A 23,237-nucleotide genomic window follows, 5' to 3' on the forward strand; every position below is an offset into this window, starting at 1 on the left:
ATGAGATTAATAATGTGAGAACCAATTGTACCCAACATGAAATTGGATGCTATTATCAGCCATTATCTTAAATAAACATGTTTTACAGGGAATTTGTTACTTTCAAGGTCTGAAAGTTGTTGACTTGAATCAACGTTGGAGATAGTCCCACATCCAAGTCTCTGAGCTAATGATGCACGGAGGACAGCGACTTTGTAAGTGACTATTTAACCAGCAGTTTCAGAAATTAAAGCAGTTTTTTCCTTACCACAATTCCCAGATCTTTAGACTAATGAATCTAAAACTTCCCCAGCGATTTTTACAGAGAATGCACTCAGTAAAAGCTAATTAGGCAATTAAATATGTTAGAGTCATAGAATGGAAATCAGCATTTTAAAAATGTCCCGGTGTTTTTAATCATTAAAGGAGTAGGTTCAATGTCCAAATGAGAGTTTCAGTGCAGCTTCAAAGGGCTTTAAACGATTCCAGACGATGAATAAGGGTCTTATCAAGCGAAACGATCGCTCATTTAATAAATAAATAACAAAGTTTAAGTTTTATAAGCTCAAATGCTCGCCTTGCTCTGTTCTGTGATGAGCGTTCGTGACTCTCCTGTTCGAACTCGTTCATCAAAACGAACGAGTCATTTCGTTCTTTCCGTTCGTTGAATGAACCAAATAACTCGAAAAAAGATTTGTTCATTTTGATTCGAACAGGAGAGTCACGAACGCGCATCACAGAACAGGGCAAGACAAGCATTTAAGCTTATAAAACTTAAACTTTTATTTATTTTTGAAATGAGCGATCGTTTCGCTTGATAAGACCATTATTCATCGTCTGAAATCGTTTAAAGCCCGTTGAACAGTTTTCAGTTTGCACTGAAACTGTCTTTTGGACCTTAAACCATTTGGTTCCCATTGAAGTCCATTATATGGAGAAAAATCCTGGAATGTTTTCATCAAAATCCTTAATTTCTTTTCGACTGAAGAAAGAAAGACATGGACATCTTGGATGACATGGGGGTGAGTAAATTATCAGCAAAAGTTTTTTTTTTTAAAGTGAACTACTCCTTTAAGGGAATCCAGTCTTAGGCAAACATAATATAAAATCATTATAAACCTTACTAGGCAGTACAACAGGACATCAAACTGAAATAAAACTTACATTAGCATGAGTGGAGGACAAACAAAACTGGGAGAAAAGGTGATTTTATATCTATAATATAAGCATTTATCCCAGTACCTCTTTGATAAACTGCATAAGACAGAAATAATGATATCTGTAAGGTTAAAAAATATGTTTTGTGAATCCGTTTCGTGCTGTACACGACGATTAGCATGAACACAGTGTACCTGTCAAAGGTTTAAAAGTCAATAAAAATTAGAAATAGGATTGTGTGGGTGTTTGAATCGAGATCTTTTAACAATGAATCATGCAGATCTGTGTTTCAGTAGGAGCAGAAATTAAAGTCGTACAGATACACACACACACACACACACTTTCACAGTCCACAGCACATTTAAACCGACGGTTGATGAACTGTGACTTGTAAGAAAATGAATTACAAGGTTGACCCAGGTCACGCATGACACTTCCAAACAAACCAGACAAATAATGTGCAAGGCACGCAAATACACTTTAGCAAACACACATTTTAATTCTTTAACACATGTGAGGTCTTACTTAAGTTATCAAAATATTGATTACCATTAGTGTAAATGCAGTTATATATTAAAGGTGCATGCTATTACAATACACCTCATCCATAACGACAAATCTTTGGCAATCATCGGTAGATGAACTGCATTAAAACAATTTAATGATTACAGAGAAATAAAACATAGTTTTTAGTTTATTCCAACCCCACATTTCTATACATACCAAAAAGAGCTGGCGTAATTATGAAAGGCATGGCAGAATAATACAAAATAAAAAAGGGATAGGCTTCCTTATAGTTTTTATGTGATTATAAGATTTTATGAAATCATTAAGTCTCTTTTCTGAACAGGAAAGGAATCAAAGTACGCTTCTCAGAAACGTCACATTAGGACTTTGCACCTTTGGACACGGCCAAACCAATAAGACCAGCCAATCCGGCCACACCTAATCCGATACCGCCAACGATCGCCATGCCAACCAAGCCATCTGAAAAGAACGGAGAGATTTCTTCACTTGTATCTTTAATGCAACAGATTGAGTATGTTTACATGTGCATCTGCTGGAGGTCTTCATTGATTTATGATATCACAATATTCATGTAAACATGGTTGTTGTAAGCAGTGTTACAAGAAATGTAATCAGATTACTTTTTTCAAGTAACTAGTAAAGTAACGCTTTACTTTTGATTTTACAAGAAAATATATGAGTTTTTCAAATAGTTACTTTGTTTCCACATTTGAATGACAGCTCTCCTTGTCCTCATGTTGAGATAAATCGTTGTGTGTGTGAACATGATGGTTACTGTAGTTCTAGACTAAACTTGAGCATTTAATCATCTCACTTGCACAAAAACAGATTCAGTATTCCTTAAAAATGAATAAAAACAGTGAAATGTAAAATCAGAATATTATACAAACCTGCAATAATTCAATGTTGAATTACACAAATATACTTTACGTATTTAATCTCACTTTAAAGTCTTTGATGCTGGCCTCAACTGTACTGAGTTGCATTTTGAGTAAATTTACATTTCCTTCAGCCCGAAGCTTATTCATTTCACATTTGATGTGAAAGGCCCTTTATGTTTGGCAAAAATATAATTTTTTTGTTATTAAAAATAAAAACAGCCCAGCCCGGATGAGAAAAAGTAACCCATTACATTCTATAAAAAGTAACTAAATAATACAATTAGTTACTTTTTTAGCGAGTAACGCAATAATGCATAACTTTGAAACGTAACTTTCTACAACATTGGTTGTATGACAATATACTAGAGCCAGACCGATATATCGGTAGACCGATATAATCGGCCGATATTAGGCATTTTCCAAACTATCGGTATCGGTTATAATGGCCGATAAATTAATATTTCGAAAATAAAATAAAAACGGACGAAACACGCTTGAACCATGTCATGAGTGTTGGAGTTGTATAGTTTGTCCACCAGAGGGCACTCTACACCGTCCCTGTTGGCAACACTCGTTGAGTTGGTCACAATACATACATTGCTTGAATAACAATTAAAAGAACATCTCCATCAGTTCTCTAAACTCAAATAAGCATGACAAAAAATAAATAAATAAATATCGGCCGATATATCGGAATATCGGATTTTAAAACCCAAAAATATTTGTATCGGCCTTCAAAATCCTTTATCGGTCGGGCTATAAAATATACACGTGCGTTTCCATTCCTTCTGTTATGCAGGACACTGCCACTGGTTATCAGCAGTATATTTGGCATATCGACAAAGCTTAATTTTAAGCAGCGATTTCTCTATTATTCATATGATGCTAATATGCTGATTTTTAGGGGAGTCCTTGCAGAGTTAAATGCGTTCATTCTTTAAAAAAAAAACATATTATTTTTTTGGTTTTAATTTTGAATGGTAGCGTATGTCACAAAATCCTATTTAATAAGGCCACTGACTGATGTTTGTCTTGTCTGTCGTTGTATCTCACCTTTTCTTAGCGCATCGTTGATGAGTTTCTCCAGTTCCAGGGCCTGTTTGTTACCTGGTTCAGTCTTCAGCAGAGTACGAATGTACTTCAGTGCTTTCTCATACTCCTGAGAAGAGAAGAAAAGATAGATGCAGGGTGGTAAATAGAGCTAAACAAAGTGAGAAAGATTACATTCATACATCTCCCTTATTATGAGAATGACTTCTGAAAGATCACGTGACACTGAAGACTGGAGTAATGATGCTGAAAATCAGCTTTCATCACAGGAATATATTACACTTTAAAATATATGAAAACAGAAAAGCTATTTTATTTTCTAATAATATTTTGAGGCTTTTACTGTATTTTTGGTCAAGTAAATTCATTGATGAGAATAAAATACATCTTTAAAAAGAGGCATTCAATATATATACACTGTAAGAGCCACATAGGGATTAGTTCACCTGAATTAATAATTTAGTAAAAATAGTAAGAAAATATTTCATGAAGGTTTATAAGAATTATTATTTTACTTATTTTTGGATTTAAAATGTATATTTAGTAATGCTTAGATTTAATTATTTTGAGCTTCCAGTCAGATCGCACTACGTCATAACGCAAGTGATTGGATTTTTTTTGGTTTGAAGTTAGAGACGTTGGAAGCAACACAGTTTTTTGACCGTGCGTACCCCATGTAACAGTTTTTGTTTTATGTTTTAGAAGTAAACATTTAAAAAGAATATTGTGGTTTGCTCGTGTTTCAAATACTGGTTACAATTTGACTGACTTCAAAAGGTGGTACAGAAGAATTAAACGCACAATAGGTGCCACTGCCACTACATACACTCTAAAAAATGCTGGGTTGTGTCAACCTAAATTTGGGTCAAATATGGACAAACCCAAATGTTGGGTTAAAAATGTAATTAAACAATTTACAGTTGAAAGTTGAAGTTGGGTTAAAATTTTAAAATTACATTTTTAACCCAACATTTGGGTTTGTCCATATCAAATTTGGGTCAAAAATGGACAAACCCAAATGTTGTGTTAAAAATGTAATTTTAAAATTTTAACATAACTTCAACTTTCACTTTCAACTGTAAATTGATTAATTACATTTTAACCCAACATTTAGGTTTGTCCATATTTGACCCAAATTTAATGTGGACAAACCCAAATGCTGGGTTAAAAATATAATGAAACAATTTACAGCTGAAAGCGTAAGTTGAAGTTGGGTTAAAATGTTAAATTAATTACATTTTTAACCCAACATTTGGGTTTGTCCATATTAAACTTGGGTCAAATGTGGACAAACCCAAATGTTGGGTTAAAAATGTAATTAAACAATTTACAGTTGAAAGTTGAAGTTGGGTTAAAATTTTAAAATTACATTTTTAACCCAACATTTGGGTTTGTCCATATTTGACCCAAATTTAATGTGGACAAACCCAAATGTTGGGTTAAAAATATAATGAAACAATTTACAGTTGAAAGCGAAAGTTGAAGTTGGGTTAAAATGTTAAATTAATTACATTTTTAACCCAACATTTGGGTTTGTCCACATTAAATTTGGGTCAAATATGGACAAACCCAAATGTTGGGTTAAAAATGTAATTTTAAAATTTTAACCCAAGATCAACTTTCGCTTTCAACTGTAAATTGTTTAATTACATTTTTAACCCCAGTTTGGGTTGAAACAACCCAGCATTTTTTAGGCCCTGTCCACACTACTGCGTTTTCGTTTAAAAACGGAGACCTTTTGCTACGTTTGCACCTCCCGTCCAGACTAAAACGGGAAAAACGAAGACCTAAAACGGAGAAGTTTAGAAACGCTGCAGCTGCATTTTGAATCTCCGGAGGGCGTTTTAGTGTGGAGGAGGAGTTTACAAACGACGACGGCTCTATGATTGGGTGTTATCAGTCATGACGTGTCCTTCCCTGATTCGCCAACCACTGTTTACACCAGCGCGCGCATGCCCAGTGTTGGTGAATGGTCACGTGATCCACGTTTTCAGTTGTTTTAGTGTGGACGGAGATAAATTCTAATACGCAGGTAAAACGCTGGTGTGGACGGAGATCGTTTTCGTTTTAATTCTCCGTTTTTAAACAAAAACGCAGTAGTGTGGACGGGCCTTAGAGTGTATGCTTTTTCCATGATGTTGGGGTAAAATATGAGCAGGACGGCCTCAACAGGTTTACGTCTAACACAGCTACTTCATCTGAAACTCTGATTGAACCGTTTATACATTCCACTTGTTTATATAATGAAGTGACAATAAAGTGACCAAACTGAAATTATGCAGTAAAGTCATAGGCTTCCAGGAACATAGTTGAGAAACACTGATTTAATTAGATGACAAAGATATGTGATATAAAAAACAACAACATTAGCAGTGACGTCATCATCGTCCCAGATAACAACTTGGATTTGTCTGGGAAAATACTAACCCACCTTGAGTCTGTAGTTTGCAACAGCCAGGTAGAAGAGAAAATCTCTCTGATCGTCTTTTTTACTCGCTTGAACCAGTTCTGGCAAAAGAAAAATTAATCACGTTTTACTGAATTTGAAGTCAAGAACATTAAAGCTGGACCACAAGCAGGCCCAAACTAAAGGGATAGTTAAACTTCTGTCATCACCTGCTCACTCTCATGTCGTTCCAAACCTGTATGAGTTTCTTTCTTCTGTTGAACACATTAAAGAGATTTTGAAGAAAGTTGCTAACCAGACAGTTGAGTTGTAGCCATTGACTTGCATAGTATTTTTTCTGGCTACCATCAACTGTTTGATTACCAACATTCTTCAAAATCTCTTTAAAAGGGATAGTTCACTTTGAAATTTATTTTTGATATGTTTTATCTTACCTCAAGGGCATCCAAGATGTATGTGTCTTTGTTTCCACAGTATTTTCAATTTTGATATTTTTAGGTCAAACCATTCTTTTCTGTCAGTCATATAATGGAGGTCTATGGTTACCACCTCAAAGAGCATTCACAGAGAAGTCCAAATTAAACATGATTTAATGACTCGTAAATGTAAGTACACATTGATGGCCTAAGACACGAAACGAGCGGTTTGTGTGAGAAAACGAACAGTATTTATATAGTTTTTACCTCTTGTAACCATAGCCACGTCCAAGTGTTCTGAGGGTGCGGGCGCTTTGTGACTGTGGTTAAATCATGTTTGATTTGGACTTCTCTGTGCATGCTCTTTGAGGTGGTGACCATAGACCTGCATTATATGACTGACAGACAAAAACGGTTTGACCCTAAAATATCAAAATTGAAACTACTTGCGGAAACAAAGACACCTACATCTTGGATGCCCTTGAGGTAAGCTAAAACATACCAAAAATTACTTTCAAAGTGAACTATCCCTTTAATGTGATCAACAGAAGATAGAAACTCATACAGATTTGGAACGACATGAGAGTGAGTAAATGCTGACAGGATTTTCATTTTTGGGTGAACTATCCCTTAACCAAAAACTAAGACTTGCTGAAGTACTGACCTTCCAAAAGATGAATGCCTTTTACAATATCATTTGTGTACTTGCTTCTGATCAAACACCAGGCGTATTCAAAGGTGGTTTCCTTTGAAACAGGTCCTTTCAACAGCTCTGCATTATACTTCTTCTCAAACCTCTGGAAGAGAAAAAAAGTCCCATCAGTGGATGGGTACTGGGAATCAGATTCACTCAGTTGCATCAGTGGGAGGATGATGTCAGGATCATGTGCTCCCCCTGGCCGACAAACACAGACTAACTTTTATAGAAAGAATTTGTCTCCATCGTGAGTTATAGCAGAGAATCATCTCTTTCCATTTATGTAATAGGTCAAATGGTAGGTGTGACAAAACTAATAAAATAGGTATATTTTTATCTGAAGGGTGTATGCAGGTCTAGTCTTACATAAGTCATTAACTTACAACAAAATCCCTTTAAGACTGTGTGTAAAGTCTTTGCTAACATTGAGTTGTGGATACATCAACAGACATAGCAGCTACGTCATGTTCATTGTTGTTGTTTTGATGCGGTTTAGTAACTTAGAGCTGCGTCAACTGAAACTTCCGATTATAACCGAATAGCGATGATTTTGCTACATATAACCTTTATCGATTTCATTTTGGATTCGCAGTCGTTAAAGGCGAGAATTAAAATGTTTTACCTTTAGATCTTCTGGTGCCACTACATCTGACACAATCGCCTCCATGTTCGCGGAAAATCCAACAACACTAGCTTGTTCACGAAGTTGTCAAAATAAAAGACAGTGATAACGTCATATTCCGTTGTATCTGTCTTCCCATTTTTAATAAACCATGACCATGGTATTTTAATATATATCATGGCCCTGAAATGATTAACATGTGTTTGGTACTCCAGAATCCTTAAAAATATGGTATTAATATTTTTTTTTTCAAAACAATCTTCGTATTATTCGTGATAGTATATTCAATTTATTATAGTCATTTTTTATACGAAGCTCAAATACATAAATAAAAGACTAAAAACCGTAGTGCATGACTCTCGTTTCCTGACATCTTAAATATTAAACCCAGAACTTTGTTGATTAAATGATTGAAATGTTGTGTTAAGGTAAACGAGACATCTATGTGAAGAAATTATTCTAAAAAGGGAGAAACTGTCATTGAATTGTCTATTTGGGGTAACGTTACATAAAGTTTCGAATAGTCTTATCAATTTAATTCCAAAGATGTTTATCCCCACCAGATCCCAACCCACCACCAATGATATTAAACACGATAAATAATTGCGCAAAACAATTTGAAATATGATGGCCGTGCTCATAACGTTTCGTTAACAAGTTAAATAATCCAATAAGAGCTTGAAAACTTAAAACTTTATTGTCTAAACAAATTAGTTGGAAACAAAACCTACTACAATTACTAGTTATTATCAATATGACGTAGTAGTACCATATTTGTGTGGATAGGCTTATTTACTTAATTGTGTGTGTGTTTATTAATTCGGTCCAATGATTTTAGCAATATAATTATTGTGACTTTTATTATGGACAAAGCATTTCCGGTTGTCATTTCAAGTCTTCCGTTAGGTGTCACTCTCTTCACGCGCCTCTGAGAGCAACTCGACACACTCCGGTCACGTGGTATACCCGAGTAGGACGGCCATCTTCCCTAAAACACAAACAACAAGAGCGTACTAGACATCAACACGCAACGACCATTGGAGAGGGAGAGAGAGAAAGAGAGAGCAAAAAACCGTAAAAACGGAACACGATTCTCGAGGAGGAGCACAGAACACAAACAACTGCACATGCATCCAAAGTGAAGATCGTAGAGTTCGACGGGGCGACTGGACAGTAAAAATCGCATCGACAGCTCCAGAAATACGGTCAGTGTCAACTGTGCGCCTCTCTCTCTCCTTGAATGTCTGAAGCGTTTAATGGCAGATGGATGTTGCATTAAGTTTTATGCAAACTTGGAAGGGGTAGGTCAGTGTGTATGCGAGCAGCAAATGTGCATTAGAGGCCAGCTCTTGGTTCCGTGGACATACATTGTGCTGGTTTAAGCAGAGAGGCTTCTGTATGTTTGGGAAGGCAACTGTGGCCGTGGGTTGAAGGCCAAGGGAAGCACCGGAGTGGATTTTGGAGGGGTGCCGCGTGCACACTCCCCCGAGCACGCGACGCCCCTCTAAGCTCCTCCAATCGATAGAAAAACGACTTCAATCTGCTCATATATGGTCGGTGTCATTGAAGCAGTAGGTATTGGACAGCGACATCGTGTCTGTGACAAAATAGTCGTCTTTTCTGGGCGTACAACGCGAGGACATGTCAGATATGAATGGATTGAGGAAAATAGTTAGTTGGTTGTGGTGGTTATGTCCCATTCGCGAACGACTCTTTCTTTTGAGTCGAATCTTTTTAGTGATTTGGTTGAACCGATTCGCGGAACGGGTTGGTTCACGAACTGGACTGAATCCGTCTGAGCGGAACCAGCAGCTTATTGACTCATTGAAGCAAGAACCGGCAAGTTATAATTTGGCATTTGGAGAGAAGTTAGTGCTGCACGATATAAAAATTAATGTATCAAAAACCGCGATAACATATTGCTCTAAGTGTATAAAATCGATTTAAATTATATTTAAATAGTTTAAAACTGTAAATATAACCAATATCTCACACTTTCACATTCTTTCTGAGAAAAGAAAGCCTCGATGCAATTTTTTTTAAAGAGTGAACAATGTTTAAGCATTTCATAAAAGGATGTTAAATCTGTCACAATGTCATCTGACAATGTCATTTCAACATCATAATGAATAATAGGGCTGTGAAACGATTTGCGATTAATCGCATCCAAAATAAAAGTTTGTGTTTACATAATATATGCGTGTATTATTTTGTATATATGAATACACACATATGCATGTATATATTTAAGAAAAATGTGTTATTAATATATCAAATATTTATACTTATGTTTAATATAAATTTTGTATATACATGCAAATATTTATTAAATACATGCATGTGTGTGTATTTACATATACAAAATAATTATACACACCACACACACATATATTATGTAAACACAAACTTTTATTTTGGATGCGATTTAATCGTGATTAATCGTTTCACAGCCCTAAGAAAAAAAATGATTTAATACTAACAACTCTTTTGCTCACCTTGATCATATAGTTATATCAATCTGAAAACTTAACATCAAGAACATCCAGGTAAACAAACACCTGCAACTTAAAATGTTTATGAGTTGAGCATATGACAGTTTTATCAGCATTGATACGAAAGACAGTTTTAATAAGTAGCACTTTATTAAGTCAGATAATTTTTAAGTTAATTTTAGTTAATCAAATTATATTCAAGTTGTAGTTTACTTTGAGACAACTCAGTTTAGACAAACAACTAGTGCACATGAAATTACTATAAACATGCATATTAAAAACTTGTGTTTTAGTATCATCAATAATATTAAAACAGTTAAACATGTATTTGTTAATGTGAATGGCTTTATTAGTGTGTATGTATATATAAAGGGTTGTTAAATTAGTTTTTTAAACTGTTGGTTGAATGATGTTTTCTCTCCTGTTTGAACCAGCTGTTTGCTGTTATTTGGCAACTGTTCACATGACATTGTAGTTCAGCAATGAATTATGAGCACTCTCAGGCATACTAATGTATTTATAATTGAGGTTTAGGTTACAGGTGTCTTTAGCCTAGTTGTTGTTGGGCTGACACATGCATTCTCGTGTTGTAGGTTACTTTGTGTAAGAGCCCTACTCCCCCAGTGAATACTATTTATTCTCACTGGTTTGTTCGGTTGCTTGGATATTTCAGTTGCTATGACATCTGTGGGTGCAGTTAAATGTGTCTTTTCCATCTCCGTGTTTTTCTGATTGCACAAACCCTTCTAGTTGTGCTGTGCAGATGTCAATAATCTAGAAAAGGATTAGCTTGAATCTAGCTGCACTTGCCCTTTCCAAAATATAGGCCTTGCTTCTGGCAAACTTGAGGGGAACTTTGCCACAAATGAACAGTTTTTAAGATAACACCATGTTTCCCCGAAGACAGGTCTATTTAGGTTTGTCTGTGGTCACGTTTCTTTAAGAGACAATATCTTAAAGAATATTTTTTTAAGGAGAAAGGCAGGGCTCAACATAAAAAAAAATCCCCACTGGCCCCCGGGGCCAGTAGATCAGAGTTTTGCTGGCCCCTTCTATATTTTGACTGGCCCTGAAAGAAATACAAGGAAAATCACTTTTCCATTAAACTGTATTTATTGTATACATTAGGATTAATCAAAACAGTGAAGGAAGTTCAGGAATTAAGAGAGAGACCCTGGACACATGCAAAAATAACCAACGCATTCTCATCCCAAAGCGCCATATACAACGCTTTTGCAAAAGCGTAAATATCCAACGCACATGGCACCCTTTAACGTCTAATGAGACGCTTCGGTTATGGTTAAGTTTAGGTATGGTGTAGGGTAAGGGTTAGACCACTAGGGGGCGCCTTCTGCCCAAATATATCTGCGTCTTATTTTACGTTAAAGGGTGCCATGTGCGTTGAATATTTACGCTTTTGCAAAAGCGTCCTATATGGCGCTTTGGGATAACCTAATTTCAGCGTCCAGTAGATTATTTGTCAATACCTGCTCTCTCCTCATCTCGATCACTCTCTCTCTCTTTTTCCCTCAGTCTCATCATCTTACTTATTAAAGCTAAAGTATTCATTCAAGAGCAGTGAGTGATTTTCTTTTTGCCTTTAGTTGTTTGATTCGCAGTAATGTATAGTAGACTGCTTCCCCTTTAAGAACGAGTGCAGATGTAAGTCTACTACTGGGCACCATTATTTTCTCCCAACTATTTCCATAACTGCGTCCATTTTAGACATAAACTGTTTAAGTGAATCTCCAAGCCAGTCATTTTGACCATTCTGTCCTCCGTCAGGTGTTGTGCGCGCTGTGGCACCGCGTGATAAAGTGAATCTCCAAGCCAGTCATTTTGACCATTCTGTCCTCCGTCAGGTGTTGTGCGCGCTGTGGCACCGCGTGAGATCTCTCTCTCTCTCTCTCTCTCTCTCTCTCTCTTCTGGACTGCGCGAATAGCAAAATGCATCACAGACAAATGGTTTAATTTTATTATATATAGGCCTAGACATGGCTGGCGACTCAACGAGAAGGTTAATTTTTTTATAGCAATAATAAATGATAGCCTATGTATTTCTCCAGCGACAGCAATAACAGTAACGTCCGAGCTTAGCGATACAGCGGTCTTTCAAAATTCAATCCCGTTTAATACCGAGTACGCATCCATCCCTACCAGGTGTACTGTGTTTTCCATGACTCTAGGAATGTCCAGCCTCGTAGTTCTTTGGCATTTTAACATTGACACTCTTCGCGCCACACTGTTTATGACGTTTGCTGTTTGTTTTGCTGATCGCCAGTTACTGGCCCGCGCGGGCAAGTGACTGGCCAATCAACTAGCCCGACATACTCTTTTACTGGCCCCGGGCCATCGGGCCATTGCTTATGTCGAGCCCTGGAGAAAGGTTATTTTTATGCATAGCATAGCTGTCAATGGAGGGACAGAGAGCTCTCAGATTTCATCAAAAAGATCTTCATTTGTGTTCTGGAGATGAACGAAAGTCTTACGGGTTTGGAACGACGTGAGGGCGAGTAATTAATGATAGAAATGTAATTTTTGGGGGACAATCCCTTTAAGCTGTCTAATCAGTTGAGAAAGAAAGCGTGCATGTAATAATATATTGGTTCCGTGCAGCTCTTAAAGTGACAGTAACCTAATAAACCTGCTTCCCTTTGAGGCTGTAATGTTAATCAAACAATAAAAGACTATTGCTGCGTCCCAATTTGCTTACTTATACTACGCCCTAAAAGTATGTACTCTTTTTGTGAGGAAAAAGTACATACTTTTGAGTGTGTAGCAAAAGAGTAGGTAAGCTTTGGGACATACTATCACGTCATCTTTAACGGACAGCTCTGTCGCGTGCTGCGTGCATCCTGTCACCGTAAACTGCCCTGTCAATCATCTTGTCACAGTTAAAATCCTCCGTTCTATCTAATTTTATTTCCTACCGTTTCGGAGAGCACGTTCATCTGCCAGTTGTGGGTCTTTCATGCTCTCCTCGTGTTTGCAAATTGAATATAATGATGCATTGCATTTAAAACGTAATGGCTAAACGTGACTTTACAAAAGTTCACAAAGCTGCTGCAAATGCAATATAATGTGGACAACATTGAATAAATTCATTTGTGTCAGTTTAGATACTGATAATTAATCACTCAAAGCTCTTTATCTAAACCTCTCTACACAACCGCGGGGACTCGCGCGTCCTCCGTATCGACTACGTGTCTGTAGTTTTTTAACACTTTTTACTCGTGTTTGTAGTTCTAACCGAATCCTCGCAGAGCCCTCTGATCCTCGTCCAACGCGCAATGGTTTGTGGGCAATAGGGCTGCAACTAACGATTATTTTGATAATCGATTAATCGGACGATTATTTTTTCGATTAATCGGATAAAAAAATTATTTCATTTTTTTGTTTATTATAACTAAATAAAACCCTAAAAACCATACTCTTTTGTGTGTTAAACAATCTTCTTAATACAGACAACTTCATTATATAGAAAAACAACAAATAAAAAAAATATATATGACCATAACCTATGACAAAAATGCTATTGTAAACTAGATTAGTGGATAACTCAGAAAAACTTAGAAAAATCACAAGTGCACAATAATTTTATAAAATCTGAACATTTAGTGAAAAAAACATTCCTTAGTGGGGAAAAAATAAGAGACAATAAGTGTAGCACTATCTCTGGTAAAACGTTACACATTGCTCTTTGTATTGTTGTTATACATTCATGAAAAACATCGTAAAAATCAGATGCACAGCTGTTTAGTGAGGAAGCAATATTGACTGTGTAGTATCTTTGCAATAGTTTATTAAGCCTTTTCTTTTAACAGTTTTAAATTTCAGTTAGGCTACTGTGCACGTGAAGAACAATTATAGTGCGCCGAGTCTACTCTAGTGTTGTGATCTAACAGACACTCAGTAGAAAGTGATTAAGTTACAGCAATAAAAGTCTAGCAAGATAGTCATTATATTACGAAACCATAGACCTTTATCTACGGATCAATTATAATAATAACATTGAATCATCTTGGAAAGAGATCATCATGTTAACTGTTGTAACGCGACGCGCTGTTTGAACACCGAATAGAGAATGACTGACAGCCGCAGTGGAGGGAAAAGCTTACGTTAACTTGAATTTAATGACTTAAATATACATTTCTATCTCACATTATACTACAGTATGGCTTCATAAAGTATACACGATTAACGCAGGTCACCTATTTTGGTTTCAAAACGGCGAATTTGCCGAAAGGTGAATGATTTTCGTGTATGCTGCATATTGATAGCGGTTTCCTGATGCCCGCAAATTAGTTCAAACTCACGGAATCAAGAGTGCGCATGCGAGACAGAAGATAATGTGCTCCAAACCGTCCGTGTTGCGCACAGACCGGTGAGGGAGAGAGACTGCGTGTGTGCCTCATGAAGCGCATGTAAGAAGCGCATGTAGCATGTAAACAATCCCCGTGACGTAATCAGACCAACTAATCGATAATGACATTCGTTGACAACGATTTTCATAATCGATTATAATCGATTTTATCGATTAGTTGTTGCAGCCCTAGTGGGCAATATCAGCCGTTAGAGTGTGCGTCGATCTACACTTCGGATTCTGACCGGAAAAAGTAGACCATCCGGGTATATTTGAAACACTCATTTCAACATACTACGATTTGGGGCGTACTAATTCTATTTTCGAATACTATTTAGGATGGATAGTATGCGAATTGGGACGCAGCATATGAGAAAATCACACACTGCTCTTGCCTGAATAACTTCTGCAACTTTCAATTATTATATAATAAGTATATAATGTCTTGTTAAATAAACCTAACTAAGCTAGTTAGGTTTACACTGATGTTAAAATAGGGCTGTCAAACGATTAATCGCATCCAAAATAAGATGTGTGTATATATATATATATAAATACAAACACATGCATGTATATTTAAGAAAAAAGTATTATTTATACATAAAATATTTATATATAATATAAATTATATATAAATCTATATACAGAATATACATGAAAATATTTCTTAAATGTATACAAGCATGTGTGTGTATTTATATATATATATATATATATATTTGGGATGCACCGAAATGAAAATTCTTGGCCGAAACCGAAAACCGAAAAAGAGGAAACCAAGGCCGAAAACCAAAAACCGAAACACCGAAAGAAATTATGCCAATTATCAGTATCATTGCATTTATGGCTATGACTGTGTACAAACGTTAAAATCAAGGCATTGCAATTGCATAAATTAATATAAAATTTTCAAAGAATAAATCAATTACAAATTATGCAAATATTTATTTAGCACAATGGACAGTATAAAATAAAATTCAAACTAAAATGTTTTTGACCCCACTCATGTGTACATTAAATAATAATCTAATGGCCTGCAGAAAGGTTTTAAAATTAAATGTTCTCTCATAAAAACAAAGCCGAGTGCGAACTTCTTCTCATCACACCAGCACCCTTTGCACGTCTAAATTAGTTTCTTACATTTTAAAAATTTAGCATACAATAGCATAAAAAGCCTTTTTAAATGAACAAAGGTCCATGATTAATACAAATGTACATGAAACTTAACGAAACATGTTTAGTGAATGTAGAAAATATTTAAGAGAGCATTAATTTAGTTCTATACATACATGTTCCCATATATATTTTTTTGTAATGTCACACAAGTAATAATCTCAGGGTTTACTGGGTTTTACATGATTATTTTTGTATTGGTGGTGGTATACTAAAAAATAAACATTGTCATGTGTTTAACCATTAGGAATCGGTGAGAAGAAGAAAGATAGAGGACAGTTACTTGAGTCGTCCCCTGTCGTTTCAAGGAATAGTACAACGGAGAGCGGGTCCAGTATAAACGCCTCGACCGTTTGGAGCGGTGCGCGCGCTGTCTGAGGAGACTCGCGCATACTTTCGCCTGCCTCCGCAGCGCGAGTCTCCACAGTTTATACTTGACCCGCTCGCATCCGGAGTCGTTGTCATGGCGGCGCGCATTGTTTAGAGCAGATATAGGTGGATAAACAAGGCTTCCGTCTCCTCGCGGGTTCAGATTCACTGAAATACGTCCGCACCGCAGACATGTTGCTTCAGACAAGCACGTGCAGGTCGCGGTTTCTGTTTGCGTCATCACAACATTTCGGCCGTATTGTTTCGGTGATAAAAGTCTTTCGGCCGAAAACCGAAAATGCACTTTTGGGCCATTTTCGGCCGAAAATTTTCGGTGGCCGAATATTCGGTGCATCCCTAATATATATATATATATAATGTTACAATAAACTGCATTTAGCCGACATGTGATGTTATATAGCATAAGCCATTTCACTAACTATTCGTATAACTGCGGAAAACTGCGGAAATGCGACTAAACCGAACAATTTTATCAATTTAAACTAGATTTGGACTCAATATAGTGTTCCTTACAACTTACTAAAGATCCAGTGATCCATGGATATTGACATGCAGCCAGGAATCGTGTTGCCTGACATTTATGTTTGCCTGATTTCGACACCGGGGAAATAAAAGCAAGACCTAAACATAAAGCAAATTTGCCTGTGAACGTTTTATATAATATAGGTAGGTCTAAATCCGGGTGATCACTTATATCAGTTAGGGCTGGGCGATATGGCCAAAAAATCATATCTCGATATTTTTTGGTCAAATGGCAATATACGATATATATCTCGGTACTTTCTACGTTTTCTATTTAGATAAAGAAAATCTTTATATTAAAAAAAAAAAAATATATATATATATATATATATATATATATACAGTATATTCACATTCGGCCCAATGACATCCTACAAACAATGTTGATATTGAAGGATATGGAAACAAATATAATATAGGCTATGCAATATATTATGTGCAAAAAGCTTTTGTTTTTATATTGACTAAAAGCTAAACTAAAAATGAAAATAAAAACAAAAACAAAAGCACAAACTAATTATATTAGCCTGCATTTGATTACCCCATTATAATCACTTTCACTTTCATTAAAAATATATACTTGTAGGTTTAAAATTCCACATATGGCACATTTATTTTCTCCAACAACAAATATTTTAGCAATATGTTTATTTTAGTCAGAATTATTGCGTACTACGTAATACTATTCACGCGCATGCGCGCGCCGGCGCTCGTTCAAGGAAGCATGAATTTTAGCGGAGATTCACTTGCAGAAGCTCGTCCTCTTCTGACATGGACATATTTGTTGTGAAATGGGCATATTTGCTTTACTTTCTAACATTTACAGATGGAGAATATGTGAAATGTAAGTTGAGCACTGAGAAAAGCACCACATCTCAAACGCATTAAACAGCGCAAGTATATCTGTCAGTCAGCAACAGTGTCTGTCAGAGCATTTGACCGGGCGGCAAGCTGCCTTAAACTTGTTAACTATATCAAAGTGATTTTGGCGCAATTAATATAAGCTTGTGTCATGTTTAGGACAAATTGTACTACGTAGCCTAGCTACTTTCACTGCAGCAGCTCACACTGCAACCTCCGCTATTTTTCAGATGTGCTCATATCAAACTACTGTATCGACATAAACGGTATTGCCTCATTCCATATCGTTTCAAAAAATATAACGATACATCGTACATATTCGATATATCGCCCAGCCCTAATATCAGTGTTATATATAGCCTATATATATCATCATATCGTCCAGCCCTAAAACTTTATACGTTTTTTTGGTCGGTGTTTATTAAAAAAAAACATCCAATAATGCAGAATATGCAATGATAAATATTAAATTGATGAGTCGTTAATATATATAACAATACAAAATATATGGGTATGGTTTTATAGCTAAATTCAGCATATTGACACAAAATGATAACTGCAAATCCACCTTTCGCTGACTGGAGTCCAGTTGTTTCTGTGAACTGCAGCGATCCATTTGCTCCTCTTTCCATAGCAGTCTGTGAAAATATACCTCCGATGTTTTGTCAAATCTAGTTGTAGGCCTACAGTCAATCGCAAAGCTCTTTCCCACTTTATTTGTGTGTGTTTGTTTTTCGCGGCATTCACGCTGAACACATACAGCCGCTCAGTCTTTTTGCCACTCACTGTGAGGAACTGCAGGCACGCCGGCCGACGGTGACGTCACGCGCATTCCCTCTATAATATGATAGCGAAAATGGTTAGACTGAACAATTTCAGTGTAACAGTAAGATCGTAGCGCTGAGTGAAAGTCTTTCAATGCGCATATACTGTAGACGCTGTTTAGTTTCGGTTGCATTAGTTACTGAAAATGTCCTCGTTTTTTTGTCCACATCGTAAACTTTATTTATATAGCAACAAATACATATTAAAGGATTAGTTCACTTTTGAAAAAACTTTTGCTGATAATTTACTCACCCCCATGTCATCCAAGATGTCCATGTCTTTCTTTCCTCAGTCGAAAAGAAATTTAGGTTTTTGATGAAAACATTCCAGGATTTTTCTCCATATAATGGACTTCAATGGGAACCGGATGGTTCAAGGTCCAAAAGACAGTTAATAACAGTTTCAGATGCAGCTTCAAATGTCTTTAAACGATATCAGACGATGAATAAGGGTCTTATCATGCGAAACGATCGGTTATTTCAAAACTTATTCCAAAAATGTAACTTTTCTAAGGACAAATGCTAGCCTTGCTCTATTCTGTGAGGCGCGTTTGCAACGTCACGTAGTACGTAATTGCGTTCAAAAGGTCACGGGCGACGTAGCCAGAAGTACAGAGTCAGAGTGTTTACAAGTTGAACGCATAGGTTGAACGTGAAAACTAACTCAAACGCCGTTTACAAAAAAGGAATTAAAAGGTAAAACAACGATGTCGGACGATTTTGATTCTGTACTTCTGGCTACGTCGCCCGTGACCTTTTGAACGTAATTACGTATTACGTGACGTTGCAAACGCGCCTCACAGAATGGAGAAAGGCTAGCATTTGTCCTTAGAAAAGTTAAATTTTTGGAATAAGCTTTGAAATAACCGATCGTTTCGCATGATAAGACCCTTATTCATCGTCTGATATCGTTTAAAGACATTTGAAGCTGCATCTGTAACTGTTATTAACTGTCTTTTGGACCTTGAACCGTTTGGTTCCCATTGAAGTCCATTATATGGAGAAAAATCCTGGAATGTTTTCATCAAAAACCTAAATTTCTTTTCGACTGAGGAAAGAAAGACATGGACATCTTGGATGACATGGGGGTGAGTAAATTATCAGCAAAAGTTTTTTCAAAAGTGAACTAATCCTTTAAGAAATAAACAAATTAAATGAATAAATAAATGACGGTAATACCGCATATCGCGCTATTGAGCCACTCAACATTACCGCAAGGGAAATTCCATAACCGTGACAACCCTACGTGTGGCCGGTAGTGAATGCTCGCGCATTTTGCATTCTGAAACATCACCGCTAAAAATGCCTAGAAAAGCATAATTGAATCACATATCACATTTTTTTCAATATCTTGTAGCCCTAGTTATTGTACTTGCATTTACTCCACAACATTGAAATGTTTTCTTTCCTTCTCCTGCAGGTAGAGGAGGGAGAGGGATTGTCGGCGTGAGGAGAGGGTCACCAGCTGGGACCTGGTCCACACAGCATTGCCAGTACAACAGGAAGAGTTAGGAAGACACACACAGATAGAGAAAGAGAGAAGCTTATTGTGGTCATAACTGCTTCTGGCAGCTGTATTATCAACAAATTAGTCTCTTTTTTTTGTTTGTTAGTCTTTTGTTCGTTCCCTGCAGTCAATCGTCTTTAGACGTCAGTATCAAAGCTCTGCAGTTTTTGCAGTCCTACAGGTATTACTAATTTTAGAGGGTTTTCGTTCATTGTTTTGGTTCCCCAGTTGTTTTATATTTGTTTGTTTTCATCGGCTGTGAACGAGAGCTCTTACCATCTCTGACCTTTTGTATTTCTGCTCTCCTGCACACACATCCTGAATAAGGCAGCTATAACCCTCCTTTCTCTTAAGTTAGCTACTCTGAAACACACACACACACACACACACCTTTCAGTCCTCTGACCCAGACCTGGTCCAGCCTAGTCTTGCCTGCGCCACTCCCCTGGACAGGGTAAGAATAACATATGAACGACTATTTAATAATATATATATATATATATACACACACACACACTCACGTCTTGCAGTTGTGTGTGCATTATCAGAGCTCCAGACTGCGACCTTTTTTCTTGCTAATGCAACTAAATTTTGTATTGCCCTACTGATAAGAGCTGCCATCTGTTGCATATAAAAATGGCAAACGAAACTAAAGTGGAGCTAATCCGCGCTTCTTGTTCGAGCTGCGCGGTGAGGCGGACAGTGTGTTAGCTCTGAGTCGGACCAAGAACCCTCTCAGAACGGGTTTACTCGCTGGCCGATCTCGAGCATGCGACATTGTTACTACATAGCGCTGGGAGATCCAGTGAGAAAGTCAAATGTGCATTTCCAAGAAATAAACATGTAATAGTATTAGTTACTGCACTTATTAAAGCAAATTGCTACCAAATCAGGTTCTGGCGCTGCAATCTTAGTGGCACCCGCTCTCAAATGTCAATCTGGAGCCCTGAGTATGTCGGCGCACAGTCGCACACTGCAATCAATGTAATAAAATATCTGTGCAAACTAATGACGTGAAGTGTGCTTGCAAAATATTTGAGTTGGTTGCACGCTCATGTTCAGGTTTATTTGTTTGTAGACTTTCACCTCCGAGAAGGAAGGAAGAATATGACTGCTGAAACACTTAACTTTGGCCCAGAATGGTAAAATCCCTTTCTTTCTATTTCATTTTAGTCTCTTGTTGCCAAATCTCTGTTTTTTACTCCCTCCCTTGTCTTTGTTCTCTTAATATTAAAGGGATAGTTCACTTTTGAAAAAACTTTTGCTGATAATTTACTCACCCCCATGTCATCCAAGATGTCCATGTCTTTCTTTCCTCAGTCGAAAAGAAATTAAGGTTTTTGATGAAAACATTCCAGGATTTTTCTCCATATAATGGACATCAATGGGAACCAAACGGTTCAAGGTCCAAAAGACAGTTAATAACAGTTTCAGATGCAGCTTCAAATGTCTTTAAACGATATCAGACGATGAATAAGGGTCTTATCTTGCGAAACGATCGCTTATTTCAAAACTTATTACAAAAATTTAACTTTTCTAAGAACAAATGCTAGCCTTGCTCTATTCTGTGAGGCGCGTTTGTAACGTCACGCAGAGGTGGAAAGAGTACTGAAAATTTGTACTCAAGTACAAGTACAAGTAGTTGCTAAAATAATACTCGATTACAAGCGAAAGTACTGGTGTTAAAAATGTACTTAAGTAAAAGTACAAAGTACCCCTCTCAAAAACTACTCAAGTACTAATTACTTTTTACCCTGTGATATTTATTTACTTTTATGGAAACCAAGTTATAAAAATGGTCTAATATGATTATTATTAATGAATTATAATACAAAATAAATAAGCTTATTGGGTTATTTATTTATAAACTTCTTTTTTTTTTTTACAATAAAGATTCCCAAAAGTACCCTACTAATATTTCAAAAGTTTCAAAAGTTATCAGCATTTAGCACTGACACAAATGCGCAATCTAGACAGACTGTCAATCAGTGCAGTTACACTGTTATGCCAGTGGGTCGTGGCCGGCAAGAGACTGTTTTTATGAAAGAGTCATTATTAAACTCTTCATTCTAAGTAGGGTTGTGCCGATAGACGATAGTATCGTGTATCGACGATAGTCTGAGATATCGCTGATGGCAGATGCCTTTGACGATATCAATACGATAATTGGCTCGTTTTACCATAATGTATTAAATTATTATTATTATGCCTATTATTATTATAAAGCTAGTATTGTTATTAAATTAATAGGAACTACAATTAATTTGCCTTGCCTAAATTTACAATCATCCTCATAACAATTGCAACAATACCGACACGCACTAATGAGGACTCCTCTAAGAGAATGTTTTTAAAACAGACTAAAAAACATCCCACATCAAAATTGAATTGCAAGGTGATCCATTCACAAATTATCAAGTGTGCTCGTTTTAACAGACGCAAAATTCAATTTCCTACAGATTAAGATGAAAACGGCACCGTCAGTATTTGTTTCAGTAACACATTAACAAAACGTTTAATGACACTAAAACAATACAATTACTAAATAGTATTAATAATAATATCACTAAAATAGTATTATTTACCGTTATCATCGTCGTCTCTGAGGGAACGCGGCGTTAATGCAGATGGCGAAAGCAGTCCGTTTTTACTTTCACTTTCAGAGATTGAGCGCGTTTACATGCGACGACGTTCTTAAACCCGATTATGCTGAATTAACTTGACAATGCATGTGGTCATGTAAACGCATTAACCCGTTTTCCTTTATCAGAGTCAAGTCATAAGTATAAGTATAAACCGATCGACTCAGCTAGACGTTTGGCCCTTGGTTTCTCCCGGCATTTAAAACACATTAACCCGCGTACTTCGTGCTTACTGAAGTGCGCATGTGAAGTGCATCCAGACAGAGAGCGCAATGGTAGGGGGACACATATCGCAAACTCCGACTCTTTCTGACCCAAGAAATAAACGTGTTTTCATCTCGTGCAGAAATAGGCCCTAGTCAAAATGCTGCATGTAACGGCATGAGAATAGGCTAATGTGTCCGTAAATTTCCCGTTGACAAACAAAAGTATTAGGATCTTTTTTTACCTCACTATACCAGGAAATAACCTGATCCTATTACTAAACACTCCACCTTTGCTAGCAAAATAGAAAAAAAGATTCTCGTTTATAAAACGAAGTAGGCTAATAAAACAAGCAAATGAATGAGTATGCTAAATAATCAAGTTAATAATCAAATAAGTTAGCCCCGCCCCCTCACGATAATATCGTGTATCGCCGATCTCACAGGCTGACGATAGGACGATATGAAAATGGAGCATATCGCCCAACACTAATTCTAAGCTTAAAACACGGATTCAATATA

At 36.6% G+C, this 23,237-nt stretch overlaps 2 protein-coding genes across 3 annotated transcripts in view; one reads left to right on the top strand and one right to left on the bottom strand.

Moving 5' to 3' along the window:
- Positions 1–1,613: 1,613 nt before the first annotated feature.
- fis1 (fission, mitochondrial 1) lies at positions 1,614–7,849 on the bottom strand. Its single transcript, XM_039658780.2, has 5 exons — positions 7,739–7,849; positions 7,084–7,216; positions 6,028–6,104; positions 3,600–3,705; positions 1,614–2,124 (listed from the first exon to the last, which is right to left on the bottom strand). Exons 1-5 carry the CDS (start codon positions 7,781–7,783, stop codon positions 2,024–2,026), a joined length of 462 nt encoding a protein of 153 aa, XP_039514714.1. The 5' UTR covers positions 7,784–7,849; the 3' UTR covers positions 1,614–2,023.
- Positions 7,850–8,691: 842 nt separating this feature from the next.
- The window catches only part of gigyf1a (GRB10 interacting GYF protein 1a), a 54,662-nt gene continuing 40,116 nt past the window's right edge, over positions 8,692–23,237 (top strand). For both annotated transcript variants that reach the window (XM_039658566.2, XM_039658567.2), the window contains exons 1-3: positions 8,692–8,943; positions 19,784–20,324; positions 20,949–21,012. In XM_039658566.2, coding sequence (XP_039514500.2) covers positions 20,978–21,012 — 35 coding nt within the window. In that variant the 5' untranslated portion in view covers positions 8,692–8,943; positions 19,784–20,324; positions 20,949–20,977. The remainder of the gene's footprint in view (positions 8,944–19,783; positions 20,325–20,948; positions 21,013–23,237) is intronic.

The sequence above is a fragment of the Pimephales promelas genome, chromosome 1 (genome assembly GCF_988280905.1).
Source record: "Pimephales promelas chromosome 1, fPimPro1.hap1.1, whole genome shotgun sequence".
Lineage (NCBI taxonomy): Eukaryota > Metazoa > Chordata > Actinopteri > Cypriniformes > Leuciscidae > Pimephales > Pimephales promelas.